The 16,512-nt window shown below is 41.2% G+C and overlaps 1 protein-coding gene across 3 annotated transcripts in view; it reads left to right on the top strand.

Moving 5' to 3' along the window:
• The window catches only part of TOX (thymocyte selection associated high mobility group box), a 193,596-nt gene extending 182,125 nt beyond the window's left edge, over positions 1-11,471 (top strand). For all 3 annotated transcript variants that reach the window (XM_079984612.1, XM_079984613.1, XM_079984614.1), the window contains 3 exons: positions 1,500-1,886; positions 8,359-8,510; positions 10,229-11,471. In XM_079984612.1, coding sequence (XP_079840738.1) covers positions 1,500-1,886; positions 8,359-8,510; positions 10,229-10,265 — 576 coding nt within the window. In that variant the 3' untranslated portion in view covers positions 10,266-11,471. The remainder of the gene's footprint in view (positions 1-1,499; positions 1,887-8,358; positions 8,511-10,228) is intronic.
• The last annotated feature ends 5,041 nt before the right edge of the window (positions 11,472-16,512 follow it).

Here is a 16,512-nt window from a genome sequence, read left to right as displayed (position 1 = left end):
AAACACAGTTATCCACTGATTGTTCCAAAAAGTTTCTTTTTTAAAGAAATGTTGCTGGATAACTTTGTGTCCATAAATGTATATTGGGTTGATGACCTAGAATTAGTAGAGCTGAGCCTGCTGCAGGTAATTTCTGAGACCTTGCATAGACTTCTCTCTAGGGCAGAGATGAGGAGTGCAACTCCCATCCTTCTGGGCTCAATGGAGTTGGAGTCTCACAGCACCTGGAAGGCCACAGGTCCCATGTCCCATATCAGTTCCACAGGCGTTCGGTAATGAGTCTGCTTCATCTTGCTTGAGATCTATAGAAGGAGCTTCTGTGTAGCTGCAGAAAAGCCCTCTAAACACAAGTCTTGGTTTGTTTTTACTTATTTTATATAACAAATTTTATATATTGCTTGATTGTAAGTAGAACCTCTAAGAGGTCTACAAACAGTAGTGTAGTCAGTATCACAATGTCATTCACAAATAGTGATGTGATAATTACTGAACAGTCGTTCATTACTTTTCTTTTCGAAGTAATAATAATAAAAGCCATGTCCCCCTCCTTTCTCAGTGTCCTTGGCCATACTTTGGAGGAGATGCTCACCTAGGCACTTCATCTGCTCTTGTCCCACCCTTTCTCTCATTTCCATCTACCACTCAATGCCTCTCAATGGGCCACCTGGAATGAGCAAGGATTCATATGCAAATCAGCTACAGAATGTAGAAACAACAGTAAGGACTTGGCCATGCCTCCTCTTATCCCACTGCTTTCTCCCAGGGAAAACTGTTCTTTAGTGATCAGTCAGAGCAAACAGCAATTCCAGTTTTCCCCAGATTGCCATTTGTTCTGATCTATCGCTAAAGAGCGGGTTTGAGAGGGGGAAACTGCTCGGACCCATATCTAGAAAGCGTGGCTCAAGCAGAAAACTGCTTGACCTGTGCTTTCTAGGCTCGGCACAAACAGAAATGTGGGTGAGCCCAAAGACTTCAACTCAATGAGAATGAAGGTGAATGCAGAGGCAAGAGATAGTAGGAGGAAAACAATGGGGTCAGGGAGAGAGAGAAAATATTAAGGATGCATTTGCATGCCTTCTAAGAGGTAGTAACTACATCATGCAAGTCAGTAAGTGGTATGTTACATAGCTGGACATATTCATGACAGGAAAATGTTTGTCTAATTCCAGGCTCTTGTTTTCAAGGTCATGTACAACTTCTTGTTTTGACTTGCCTTTAGGTTTCCATTGCTATGTCTTTTATTATTTTACATTTGGGTGAGCAAAAGAAACTAAGAGCTTGTTGCAGTCAAGCCCTGCTTTAGTCTTTACATAAGCATCTGCTTAGTCTCTGTGAGAACAGAATGCTGGACTAGACAGCCCTTTGCTCTGATTCAGCAGGGCCCTTTGTACATTCGTAACCATGTCATGCATTCATTCACTTTGGCTATAATGCTTACAGCACTAACAGCCTTTAAGTATTGTCTGGTGTTTTGTTTTGTTTTTTTCTTTTCTGAACAGAGCTACAATGAACCTGTGGATGTTAAGGTATCCCAGCAACCTCAGATGATGAACACAAAGCAGTCAGTATTCCATGGATCTACACAGCCTCATTCGGCATTGTATCTAAGTTCCCATTACCACCAACAAGGAGGAATGAATCCTCACATAACAGCCATACATCCCAATATTCCTAGGAATATAGCACCTAAGCCTAACAGCCAAATGCCAGTGACTGTTTCCATAGCCAATATGGCTGTGTCTCCACCTCCATCCCTTCAGATGAGTCCTCCTCTTCACCCACACCTCAGTATACAACAACACCAGCCACTTACAATGCAGCAGTCCATTGGGAACCAGCTACCAATGCAGGTCCAGTCTGCTTTGCATTCACCTACAATGCAACAAGTAAGTCCTACCTGTGTTTTTAATCTCTGATGATGCATTAATATTTGTGTTACTTCCCACTTTTGCATTGGCTCAGAGTTCCAGGTTTCATATTGCAGCTGCGAGTTATGATCCCCAGAAATCTGCTTCTCCCTATGGAGGAAAACCAGATGGTTCCTGTTCTCTAACCATATAAAAAGTCACACACGTGTAGACAACTTGCAGGCTAGCATGAGCAGGGCAGAAGCTTAGCTGGTTATTGTATGTGAACCTATCTTCTTCCAAGCTTGTGGCCGCTTTGTAGCCTTGTTGAACACAGGAAGCTGCCTTAGCTTGAGTCAGATCATTGGTTTGTCTACCCAAGTATTGCTCACTGTGACTAGCAGTGCCTTTCCAGACCCTCAGCTGGAGATGCCAAGAACAGAACCTGGGACTTTCTGCATGCAGTGCATGTACCAAAGTCCTGATGCCCCACAACCATGCTACTTCCTTTGTGATAGCAACAAGTGAGCTAGTTCATTGCATAGAAGTAGGGAGATGCCAGGAGGTTCTGCGCTCTTGCTTCCCCTGGCCATTTCTGGTGTGTATGTGAATGCTATTAGAACTTATGCAAACAAAGGAGAGAAATGTTGTGGCAATTAGAGCTATAATTCATACCATTAATCATTCTGAATTCCAGTACCGTGTTTTATTCTTTTTATTCATCAACAACACTTAAGAGGAGTCTTCCCCTAAGCTTACAGCTCCCATATCTCTGACAATTGGCTGTGCAAGCTGGGCCTGATGGCAGCTGAAATTCAAAACTTCTGGAAAGCACCCAGTCAGGGGGAAATGCATAGTAAAGTTCAGATGGGCCTTATTCTACATTGTGTTATTTCAACTAGAATATCAAAGTACTTGTTCCTCGGCCCCAAAATGAAATAACTCCATTATTTTCACTTGATATTCTCTTAGTCTTTTCTTTCTGATATACTTTTTTTTTAACATTAAAAGGCAGGTTATAAGAGGCATACCATCAATTTATATTGCAGTATGAAATCAGTAGCATCTTGTTTGTGGACTTTTGTGACCCTGCCCTCAGTGCTAGGCATTATTCAGATGTTTTCATTTAGTGTGCACTCAGGTGACCAGAGCTTTTTCCTAAGCGGTGTCAGTTAATTTAGATTCTCAATATATGAAGGTTTCCCCAATTATTTCCTCCCAATGTGCTTTAACTTATATATGTTATAATGAACCCATTATGTTGCTCATTCACTTAGATTCATTGCCCCTCTCAGAAGTTTCTCACAGGTCACCTGTCAGATATTACCTTCTAAATCATGAGCTTCATTAGAAAAATGCAACCTAAATGAAGTCTAGCTAAATTAGTCACATTTCTTTTGATTTCATAGGCTAACAAGACATTTATACAGGAATTTTGTGTTCACACTGAAAACAAAAAGCACTACAATTCTTTTTTTTTAAAAAAAAAAAAAACACCATACCATTTCCCCACATCTTCTAGAGAATTTGGTAACAGAAACATTGTTGCCATTATGTGTGTAACTGTCTGGTTTTTGGTAACACAGATACTCCTAAAATGAGTGATAGATACTCATAAAATGAATCAACAGTCCCAATGAAATTCCATTGCTGTTTTCAATAAAACAGAACAAAAGTCGTGTATAGGGAACCCAAAGTCTACCTACTGAATGTCTACTGTGTGTTTGCAAAGATTTGCAAGCACTCTGGTTAACTTCCTAGAATATTGAAGTTCATGGATCTGACTATGAGCCAACTCCCTTCTCACCCATCCCACTAAGACCAAACTGCCTGCCTGCCCTGTGAAAGACTTCTTTCATACAGCTTTTTGTCATTTATTACATGAGTGGTAACTATCACATACCTCTATCCTCATAGTGCTAGTATGCTGTTCATTCTCCTGTTCTGTCACACCAGCCTTCCCCAAGCTGCTGACCTCTGGATGTTTTGGTCTGTGACTTCCACCATTAGCCTCAGCCAGCTTGGTCAAGGATGAGGGAACTTGTAGTTCCACACCATGCAGAGGTCACCAGCTTGGGGAAGGCTGTGTTGAACTAGAGATAGAAGTACTGATCTACTAAGCTGTTGTTTTTCTATGTTACCATGATAGAAGGCCTACAATTCCATTATTTATTTTTATCACTTCCGTTGCAATGTGATCACATGGGTGGCCTTTTCAGACATTGCAGCTTCACTTCTTCCGATCTGTTTTTATCCCGTCAGTTCTCGGGCATGCTGCATTTTCACCACTTTATTTCCCCTGCCCTCCATTTCCCCCCACGTACCATGTTTCTGAATGTGGCTAACAGGCATGGGGAGAGGGAATCATTAATATCTGTCAACTGTCCTTATAACCTTAAGGGAAAATCTTTGTATGATATCACACAGACATATTTTCAATTTCCTTGTGTAATAAACAGATGCTTTAGGATTTGGATGCAATTTAAAGGTTTAAAAAACATCACATTGAGATTGATGAATAAATCAGTTGTGAAGACAAAAACATTGATGCCTGTTGAAAATACCTCTCCAGACAGGCAGGAAATGAAATTAGTTCCCGGTAAAGTGTAGAGATGAGGATCGCACTTTAGGTTCTGCTGCAGGCTTTTTAGTACTTGCTACAGTCGCACACAAAAACCCCAGCTAGGGATACAGAAATCTAATTAAAGAGCAAATGTCCCGTCTGACATCAAATTAATCTTTATCAAGTCCCCTATTTTTATTTCAATCTGGCGCAAGAAAATGAAACATAAAATTCGAGGCATGTTGCAAAACAGTTGCTGATTTTATCTTGAGCATTACAAAGCAAAACATTTGGCATTGTCTCATTAGCCCACAGAGCATCCATTTTCTGATATTTTTTATTGCATTGTTGTTTGCAAAACCCTTACATGAAATTCTATTTAAGCCATTCTGCATCAGAGTGGCACAAGCGTCCAGTGAATATTATAGACTGCTTGAAACAGTAGCCAAGAAATTTGGCCTTTTGTTAGCTTTGCAATTCTAAAATTCTTCAGTTATATTTTGTTAGCTTTGGCTTAAACCTTTTCGGCAAATATTAGAACAGCAACATGATTTCCTGGGTTGTGGGAAGCTCCTACATCTGTTCTGTTGGCTTGTAACAGGGGAGAAGGGAGCCTTCATTAATAAGGAATCCTGATAACCCAAGGTTCAAAGAACTATTAATTATGGTATGACATATTTTGTTCCTTGTTGTTTTCAATCAGTATCCATAACTGTGACTGCTTTTGTACATAGGAAAAACAAACGAAAGTAAGAGCCATTAGTCGAAATTCAAGAAAAGCCACTAATCAGAGCTGACAGTTCCAATATAAGCCTCAAATTAGACAGTTCCAAAGCACTTCCAATATAAACATCAAATCACACACTTGACAGCTGAAGGAGCTATACTATACGAAATATAGGCTCCATTTGCATTGTCAGCTTTAGTACATGCTTTGACTTAAGAATACTAAAATCACAATTTAGTGAGACAGTTCTTGTTTGTCTGAGGGTTGAAGCTTATAGATGAGCATGTAGAAGCTTGTAGACAAGTCAACAAAGCAGGCACAGCATAGTAGGCTGTATCTTCTGCATGTGTAACCCCTAATTGAAATTGGGGATTATTTTGAAGTAAGGAATCATTGGATCAAGTTACTAGTCCATTTGACTTCATTTGTAGCCTTGGACAAAGTATTCCATACACTTGGTTCCATAGGGTCACTGGAGAATATTTTAAAACTGATTTTTTTTAAAAAAGGGTTTTCAATTGATCCATAATGTTGGCTTTGCCTTAACTGCCTGAACACTTGGTTTTATTTCATTTATCTAAAATATTTCATTTATCTAAAATGTCACTAGTGCCCATGTCCGATGAATTAGTGACATTTTAGACAAAGCGAGCAAAGGGTGTTTTTTCCTGGACTATGGGCAATCATGGGGAAGTACTGGCGCTTTGGGGAAAAGGCAAGTGTTGTAATTAGATTACCGTATTTTTCGCTCTATAAGACGCACCAGACCACAAGACGCACCTAGTTTTTGGAGGAGGAAAACAAGAAAAAAAATATTCTGAATCTCAGAAGCCAGAACAGCAAGAGGGATTGCTGCACAGTGAAAGCAGCAATCCCTCTTGCTGTTCTGGCTTCTGGGATAGCTGTGCAGCCTGCATTTGCTCCATAAGATGCACACACATCTCCCCTTACTTTTTAGGAGGGAAAAAGTGAGTCTTATAGAGCAAAAAATACAGTATATGTGCAGAGGCCTCTGCTTGGCTGTTGCGGGAAACAGGGTTCTGGACCAGCAAGGATCTGTTGGTCTCATCATAAGCTTAAAAGATGGAGAAAGGGACCATGTAACACCAATACTGAAAGATCTTTATTGCCTGCCTATACGTTTCTGAGCTGATTTTAAGCTGCTGGTGCTAACATGTAGAGCTGTAAATGCATTGGAACCCAAATATATGAAGGCATGTTTCTCCCTCTATCAGCCTCCTTTATCAGGTGCCACCATTAGAGTCCCACCAAAGGAAGATACACCATGTGGTGACATGAGATAGGGCCTTTTCTGTCGTGGTTGTGAAATACCCTCTTCCTGGAAGCACAACGGGTGCTGATTTTGTTAGCATTCCAGTGCCATGTAAACATATATCTGTTTTACAAATCCTTTCAGGCATTTTAGTCTGGCACTGCAGTGAAAAGGGCCGTAGCTCAGTGGTAGAACATCTGTTTTGTATGCAGGTGGCCCCTGATTCAGTTCCCAGCATCTGCAGGTAGGGATGAGAAAGACTCCCTGTCTGAAACCCTTGAGAGCCACTGCCACCCAGGTCAGACAGAATGGCGGCTTTTAATGAGATGTTCTTTGAGGTTTTCTGTTATGCTGGTTTTATCATTGCTTTTATCTGCTCTTTTCACTTTCTGTTTTATTGACTGTGATTTTAACAGAAGCATAACCTGCCTTAAGATCATTGGATGAAGGGTGGGACTAAAATATTTTAAATAAATAAATAGCCATAATGTTACTTTGACTTTAGTGCCAGTGAACTATTTAAGAGAGAATTTGCTCAAGGGAAGTGAGGATCTGTGAAATGGGAGTGCTAGTTCTCAGCAATGGTTTCTGAATATCGCTTAGGAGCCACAGTTACATCTGCACCAATCCTATATTTTAGGTAGCAACATTAGATTTCATCTTATGGTAGAAAAGTGGATCCAAGTTTGTTAATAATGAACTCCTCTTTATTTTTTAAATATTTATTATTACATGTATATTTCAACTTTGTCTCCAAGGATCTCAAAGTGCTGCAAATAATTCTTCCCTTTCTCAATTTATACTCACAACCACCCTATGAGGTAGGCTAGGGTGAGAGACAGTGAATGACCCAAGGTCACCCAGTGAGAATTTGTGCCCTGGTCTACCATCTACTCTAACTACTACATCAAGCAGACTTAAATAATGGGATTTCAAAAGAAAAAGCAAGAGTGTTCTAACAACCCTCCATTTATATGTTAACCTCTTGGTTTGAACTAGGCATTTATTGTATTTGCCAAATGCAAACAAGGGTCATAAAATGTACCATTTCAACCAGATAGGTTCTACGTAGCAAAATGAAACCTTTATTTTAGTTAGTGTACCTCCTTCTGATGTCACCGGGAGGTTCATCTCTGTTCTCTTCTAGTCAAAATTGGTGGGTGTATAATAGTGTTTCTGCACAAAAAGTGCTTCTAACCTTTCAGCAATGCTCTCTGTATATTTAAGCTAAATACTGTACTGCAAATCAATGCATACCATTCTTGAAAATCTGATCTACTCTGCTGATTTTGGCAAACAGCATTTAGGCATTCTCACTCTTGGCTGAAAACAACAGCAAGTTGGGGTTTTATGCTGCTTTTGCTACATTAGTCCAACAACTGTTAAAAAGCCTTAGCTGAATTTTTGTGTAGTTGAGAAAGAAGTGCAAATAAAAGAAGGAGCAGATGGTCCTTTTGTGACTGAACCAAATAAAAGGGGTTTGAGAACAATAATTGTGAATAGGTGTAGTCTAATAAAACACTCAGCCACCTGCTGCCTGCATCCTTCAAAAAGATTCTGTTGCATATTCTTGGAATTAACTAATAGTGTATCCTTGGGTTGAATCGAAATACGAGCTGTAAGAGACACACAGACCTTTCTTTTATTTTCCCGTGTTGAATGAGTTGTTTTTCATGGCTTTAAAATGTCTCTGTTCTTTGTCTCCGAGTTCTACACTATTGCAGTGTGTTATCTAGCATTTCTTCTCAACCAATTAAAAAAAATGTGTGTGGTTTTTTTTTTTCCTTTTGGAAAAGCACAAGCATCTTTCTAGTTCCTTTTCTTTTTTTTTCAAGTTTGAAAATGTAGAAGTACAACATTGGTACTTTGTCAGAACTTTCAGTTAAGAGGTTAACTTTGATCTGCAAACCTTATTTTGAATTCTCCCCCCCCCCTTTTTTTTTTTTAGGGTTTTACTCTCCAGCCTGATTACCAGAATATTATCAACCCAACATCTACAGCTGCGCAAGTTGTTACCCAAGCGATGGAGTATGTTCGTTCAGGGTGCAGAAATCCCCCAGCACAGAGTGTGGACTGGAATAATGATTACTGCAGTAATGGGTGAGCAGCCAGTGAATGCCACCTTGTGTTGAGTAATATTTATGACAAAAGCTGGGCAACAATTGTGGCATCTATTTTTATATTCATCATCTAGCTCAGATTACAGGGTTCTGATGCCTTTGGTTACTAACAGATGTCTAGTGAAAATAATAATAAACAAGCAGTGGTTGCTTTACATCAGACCAATATATTTTACTATTAGGGAGACTGTTATGTAAGAGAACAAGGGCTGCAGTACTGCACATAATTAATTGCAAATAAGACTCGTCCTCCACTGAAATCAATGAGAGAAATGGATAATTGTGTCCAACCACTTACAGTAAACAGAAGAGAATATTACCTTGATAGCCATATACTTGTTGGCAGCTGTCTGTCTCGGGAGACAATGAAGGAGTGCACATTTGGGGAATGAAGTCAACCTGCTGGAAGGTTACAGTGGCTGTAGAAACCAATATGAGAGAGACATGTTTTGTTGCAGCTGGGGCAGATGAAGGCACCCAGTTGTGCTGCTGCAGATGCACCATGGTGTTTCTTCTCTCTGCACTTCTCCTAGTGGTCGCAGACTACACACTCCTTATCCAATACAGTGGTACCTCGGGTTAAGAACGTAATTCATTCTGGAGATCCGTTCTTGACCTGAAACTGTTCTTAACCTGAGATACCACTTTGCTAATGGGGCCTCCCGCTGCCGCCGCGCCGCCACCACGCGATTTCTGTTCTCATCCTGAAGTAAAGTTCTTAACCTGAGGTACTATTTCTGGGTTTGCGGAGTCTGTAACCTGAAGCGTCTGTAACCCGAGGTACCACTGTAAATGAAGATCTACAAATTTGGTGGGGTTCATGGCCCTTTCCTCCTCACAGCAGTCATCCCTGACTCTGTACCCCATCGCTTCTAAAGTGATAGGGTTCTGGGATATTGGTCAACTTGCTTAACTAAGGAAGAATATTAAACATGTCTAATACAGGGATGGGGAAGCTGTAGCCCTCTAGATGTTGTTGGACGCTCTTCTCTGCCAAATGCAGACCAGGGTGATTTTCCCATCAACCCCAGACAGGATGGCCATTGGTCAGGGGTGATGGGGATGATAGTCCAAACAACATGTGGAGGGCCAGAGTTTCCCCAGCATTAGAAAGAGCATGTGCTTTTCTGTTTTCATGTGCACAGCCAAGCAAAGATGCTTTGTGTCAAGAGCATTTATGTTCAAAGAGTTCTGGTGGGAAGGGGCAATCAGACAGGCTGGTTTATAAAGGGCACGGGCTTACTCTCTGCTGGGCTGAGGTGCTCCCTGGAGCCTTGGCTAGAATTGCATGCCTGTCTTTGGCCCAAAACTGGGGGACTTTGAAGAGAAGAAGAAGAAGAGCTTGGATTTGATATCCCGCCTTTCACTCCCCTTCAGAAGTCTCAAAGCAGCTAACATTCTCCTTTCCCTTCCTCCCCCACAACAAACACTCTGTGAGGTGAGTGGGGCTGAGAGACTTCAGAGAAGTGTGACTAGCCCAAGGTCACCCAGCAGCTGCATGTGGAGGAGCGGAGACGCAAACCCGATTCCACAGATTACAAATCTACTGCTCTTAACCACTACACCACACTTTGCTAACACTTCTGGCCTGCTTAAGATATCAAAACACTGATCTCAAGGCTTAACATGTGGTTTTGAATGTCAACATTAAATGTAATTTTCTTTTCTCTCCCCCTCCCCCAAATTCTTTCTGAACAGGGCCATGCAGAGGGACAAAGCTTTGTACCTTACCTGAACAGTTTGGGAAAGCGCCTCTTCTTTCCACTGAGGAATGCAGGGAAGTCTTTTCATCCCAGATTGCTATATGCAGTCAAGGCAGTTCTGCATTTATTTAGAAAATATAAGTTGCTAAGCACTTAGGACTATTTAAGCTGGTGGGTCATTCACTCTGGGGGGGGGGGGAAATAGTCTTGCTCCTTCCTCCACCCCCTTGTTTCTTTTTCTTTCTCCTTCAGCATCCTTTAAATGGACGTTGCTTTTCTTCTTTCATTTAGGAAGGAGGCTTGGACCATTCAGATTTTATGTTGGTTTTTATTTTTGCTGTGAAGTGCTGCGCTAGTAACTGCCTTAGCAACTGTAGATGTCTTGGATAAAAGTCCTGGATTTTCCATTGGTTTTCATAATGGGTGTTTATATGAAACTACTAAAGACTTTTTAAATGGCTTGATGTAGCAGTCATAGCAAGTTTGTAAATAGCATCTATGTTACACTCTCCTAGAGTATAAAATGTGAATGTTTTTGTAGCTAATTGTAATTTGAAACTGGCTCATTCCAGTTTATTGATTTCACAAAGGGGGTTAAATTGGCAAACATTCATATTTTTACTTCATTTTTAAGCAACTGACTAATAGTTCTATATTTTCAAACTCTTTGAAAGAAAAAAGGAAAATTATTCCCAAATGAATTTAATTAAACAGAAATTGGCTTTCTGTCATTAGTTATACAAAAAAAAAAGTTTAGTGTTGGGAAAAGAGCAAACACATTTATTTTGTACTGCCTAAAACTGCTTTTTTATCACTTTATGTGTAATGGTTAGTAAACGTCATTTACGTCCTCTTATGTATAAAATGGCCAAATGCTTTCTTGATATTTTATTAGATGCTGAAACAGATTGGAAACATCTAAATTATAACCTTTACATACAGCTATGTATTATTGTTTCTTCATACTGTGTCTGTATTTAATCTTTTTTATGGAAGCTGTTGCGCCTATTTATGAAATAATAAATATAGGTGTTTGTAAGTAAATTTGTTAGCATCTTAAAGAAGATTTTTTTAAAACTACTTTTGTTGGCATCAATGTATTTGCTGCTGGTGTGAATACTTTTAGTTTAGTTTTTACAGTGATATGAATAAAGCCAAACCAGCTTTTCATGGCAGAAAATGAAGGTAATCAACATTTATTCTATACTTCCTAAGTTGATCTGTGACCAAAAAAATAAGTAGAGGGGGGGAGCTAAATCCTTAACAAACTTCCCTGTATCTCTAGTCACACGTTACCTAGATCACATTAAAGGTAAAGGTAAAGGTACCCCTGCCCGTACGGGCCAGTCTTGACAGACTCTGGGGTTGTGCGCCCATCTCACTTAAGAGGCCAGGGGCCAGCGCTGTCCGGAGACACTTCCGGGTCACGTGGCCAGCGTGACATCGCTGCTCTGGCCAGAGCCAGAGCCAGAGCCGCACACGGAAACGCCGTTTACCTTCCCGCTGGTAAGCGGTCCCTATTTATCTACTTGCACCCGGAGGTGCTTTCGAACTGCTAGATTGGCAGGTGCTGGGACCGAGCAGCGGGAGCGCACCCCGCCGCAGGGATTCGAACCGCCGACCTTTCGATCGGCAAGCCCTAGGCGCTGAGGCTTTAACCCACAGCGCCACCTGCGTCCCTTTAGATCACATTAGTGAAGACTAAATAAGGAGATATAGAGTATGTCAAAAGTCTGATGTGCACAGGGACTTCCCCATTCTCTTCTATGAAGGAAAGCTTTCTGCACATAGGTAGGAATGGTGTTACATGCACAGGTCATTCCTGTGCCTACAGGCAACAGCAAAATAGCCCCTACATGAGTGCAGCTCCATATAATGTATTGGGGCAGCTGGAGCAGCGCCACTGTTTTAAATGGATGCCTTTGGCATTCAGAGAACATTTGCCCCAAAAAACAAAGGTGAATTATAATGGGAAAAAGAAACCAAAATGTAAAGTTACCAAAAAATACTTCAGTTATGAAGGCAAAAAGGGCTAGGTCATAATTTTTATGAATAGGAAGTAGCAAGAACAGGGCTAAATTCTTCAGTAACCACTGAATGGCCCAAGAGTAGAATAGTGATTAAGAGAGGCCAAAACTGAGTATTTTACCACTTAGATTAAGGGAAGCCCAACATAGTACCCTCCAGATAATATTGGACCACAGCTCCCATAAACCCTGAGTATTAGTCACATTGGGGATGATGAAAGTTGTAGTCCAATACTATCTGGAGGAACCACATTGGCTACCCCTTGGTTTAGAACATGAATAGTTATGAATAACCCATTCTGAGATGAATCCATCCACGGTCCTCCAAATGGGAATGGGCCTACTTAGGAAGGGATGAATAAGGGATGTTGTAGGTGTGTCAAACACTGCCAGTTCTCCCATCTGTATATTGACTATGCCAGAGACAGAGTTAACCAATCATTCTCCAATTAACATTGAAGGTAGCACTCTTAATTTTTGGACCCTATCTTTGTTTCCTTAAGAGTTCTCCTTCTCCCCATCCAAACAGAGCATCAAATTATGTTTTGAGCAAGCTGGTGCAATTTCTGTTTCCTTTTGTCCACTTACTCTTGGCTACAAGCTCTGCCAGGCAATTCATATCTCCTGTTTGGGAAAATCTAGTATTCTCATCTTAAGGGATGCTCAGGGTGGCAAACTTGTACTGGTTAAATTGCGAATCAGCTGGCTTCTATTTCATATGTGAAATAGAGATATTGTGTTAATCCAATCCAAAAGAAAAAGATGTAAAATGCCTGAAAAGTACATTATGTTTGCTTTGAAATGAAATTAGGCAATGTACAAACTTGAATCACTTGAGCATGTAATAACTAATAAATAATGCAGATCAGATGTGATTATTCAAATGGCTATAGCCAAGTTCTAATTTTCTTGTCTTGAATCCATATAGGAAGTCACAATTACATTCACGGTTTTATAGTCTTTATGTTGAGTACTTTAGAAATAAACCAGCACTAACAATTAGCTAATATTTCCCATTAAATTCTGTTATAGTAAAATTTCATTTCCCACTCAGAATAATTCTACAGAGAGAGAAGCAGTTGGCAGTTATGGGAATCAGCTTCAACAGGATTTGATGGGAGAGTGCTGTGTTATCAATATCTTTGCTAGAGAGGCTGTATCACAGAATACCATTTATTAATTTCAGTAGCCAACCAAGGTTCAAACTAGAAGCAAATATCAATGTCAATAAAACGTATGTCATAATTAAAGAACGTCTGTGTGGTGGTGTTGCTGTTCAAGTATATAAAGGTAAAGGGACCCCTGCCCGTACGGGCCAGTCGTGTCCGACTCTAGGGTTGTGCGCCCATCTCACTTAAGAGGCGGGGGGCCAGCGCTGTCCGCAGACACTTCCGGGTCACGTGGCCAACGTGACAAGCTGCATCTGGTGAGCCAGCACAGCACACGGAAACGCCGTTTACCTTCCCGCTAGGAAGCGGTCCCTATTTATCTACTTGCACCTGGGGGTGCTTTCGAACTGCTAGGTTGGCAGGCGCTGGGAGCGAGCAACAGGAGCGCACCCCGCCGCGGGGATTCGAACCACCGACCTGATGATTGGCAAGTCCTAGGCGCTGAGGTTTTACCCACAGCACCACCCGCGTCCCGTTCAAGTATATACTGGAGTTTAAAACCTCACCCCTTTACACTGCTTGGAGGTATTTTAGTCATGTTTCCATAGAGCAAATGGACATTACATAACTGCATGAGTGGTTGTTCCCTAACACACATTCTGTGGAAATTTTGCCTGATTAGTGCAATGTGCTATTTCACATTATAACTGCACAGGCAAATGTCCAGCCTAGAGATCAAAATTGCAGTCTTGAAAATGAGAGTAGCTATTTACTTGCCTAGAGCAATCAGCTGCCCTTATAATAACATCCTAAATACTCACCTAAATGTCCGACTAAGTGCATATTTGCACACCAACCACTTTTAAATATGATTTCTATATAGTGCAATCTTATATTTAAAGGTAAAGGTACCCCTGCCCGTACGGGCCAGTCTTGACAGACTCTGGGGTTGTGCGCCCATCTCACTTAAGAGGCCAGGGGCCAGCGCTGTCCGGAGACACTTCCTGGTCACATGGCCAGCGTGACATCGCTGCTCTGGCGAGCCAGAGCCGCACACGGAAACGCCGTTTACCTTCCCGCTGGTAAGCGGTCCCTATTTATCTACTTGCACCCGGAGGTGCTTTCGAACTGCTAGGTTGGCAGGCGCTGGGACCGAGCAGCGGGAGCGCACCCCGCCGCAGGGATTCGAACCGCCGACCTTTCGATCGGCAAGTCCTAGGCGCTGAGGCTTTAACCCACAGCGCCACCTGCGTCCCCCAATCTTATATTTATCTACCCATAAATAAGTCCTACTGAGTTTATGTACCTGGAAGTGAGTATAAGATTGCAGCCATACCCATGTTATCAAGCTTTCTGGAAAGCACCATGCATTTAAAGCATTTTGCATGTTAAATATTGCATCACTCATAAAATATTTTGAATGACAGGTGGAGGACTAAAACATATATTTCAAACTGCAACCATGAAAATAGTTTAGTTATATGAAAAAATGTGCACAAATTATACAAGAGGCTAGCAACCCTTTCAAATTTCAGTACCCAATGCTACACATATGCATGTCAAAGAAAGAGACCCAGCATGCAGTGGCGTAGCAAGGTCAGCTGTTACCCGGTGTGGAAAATTTCTTGTTCCCCCCCCCCCATGCTAGAAGAGAACATTTGTAAGGAGAGATGAAAATGTTTGTCATCAACACTGACCACTTGGGACTTTGGGGGTTTTCATGCAGTATCCTGCCAGGTATGAAGCAGCGCATGTGGTTGATTTCGCCAAAGGCAAACATGGGCAGGAATGCACAGGAACCAGTAAAACATTTACCCAATGCTGGCAAAGGATTTCATCAAGGTTCATCACTTATCTTAGAGCACTGGTATAATGTTACAGGACTTCTGGCAAAAAATAAATAAATTGTAATCCTCTTATCACTACACATGGCACAGTGTATCCTCCTTAGCAAGGTTATTTTTCTGTTTTCAGGCATGCTAAATTATAAGTGAAATGTAGTCCTTTTATGGAAGTAGAAAAATTCCCAAACTTTACTGTTGGTATTTTAGAATTCTGTCAAGTAAGAGCTGTTCGACAGTGGAATTTTCTGCCAAGGAGTGTGGTGGAGTCTCCTTCTTTGGAGGTCTTTAAGCAGAGGCTTGACAACCATATGTCAGGAGTGCTCTGATGGTGTTTCCTGCTTGGCAGGGGGTTGGACTCGATGGCCCTTGTGGTCTCTTCCAACTCTATGATTCTATGATTCTATGCTGCTAAATGAAAAGAAACCCACCACTATTTATGTACATCAGCACAAATTGATATTAACTGGTGATCGCATTTTGCCAAGGACTTCATACTTGGAACATCAATTCATTCATGATATGCTACATTTTAAAAGGGGTTTAGAAAATTAAAAGTTGAACCAGCAAACATGAGGCAGAGCATAAGGGAACGTGCATTTACTGTGTATTTGTTATGTTAATAGCTCATCTTTTTCTTCAAGGAGCTCAGGTTGCTGTACGTGGTTTCTCCTCATCATTTAATCCCCACAGTGCCCCTGTGAGGTAGATTAGGCTGAGAGGCAGTGTCTGGCCCAAGGTCACCCAGTAAGTTTCATGGTTCAATGAGGATTACACCACATTGGCTCCCAAATGTACGTAGCTCCAGTCTATTCCAGAACAAAGGGTTCATCGTTTAATTCAAATTTACATTGAAACCAAGCATAATTGTCCTGGTGGGCTGTCAAGGCAAATATTAATTTGGCAAAGATTAATATTGACTTGCTAAGATTAGAATTGACTTGTTAAAGCTGTCTAACAGCTGCATTTGGCAACATTCCTGCAAGTGCATGTCATATCAGAGTATAAGGCTCAGACGTGGTTACTTGCCAGCTGTTACTTAAAGCACCCTTACACCATTTTGAGTATTCTTGTTCTCCAAGCTAAACAGCAAGGTATTGCCAACTGAGAGTCTTTTATCTGACCGAAAGTTAAACTTTCAGTTCATGGCTGAGCTGATAACAAGTACCGGAAGCCAGTAGGTGGTTAGGATGGTATTTGAAACTCAGGTTCCCTCTGCTGAATGTGGTTGTGCTGTTTCTTTCCTTAAAAAGTCAGAAAAACCACAGTGAGTAACTGTTTCATGCAAGGGGCTTAAAGCAA

The sequence above is a fragment of the Podarcis cretensis genome, assembly GCF_951804945.1.
Source record: "Podarcis cretensis genome assembly, chromosome: 7".
Taxonomy (NCBI): domain Eukaryota; kingdom Metazoa; phylum Chordata; class Lepidosauria; order Squamata; family Lacertidae; genus Podarcis; species Podarcis cretensis.
Note: the sequence above shows the minus strand (reverse complement) of the source record. Positions and strands in the feature narration are given on the sequence as shown.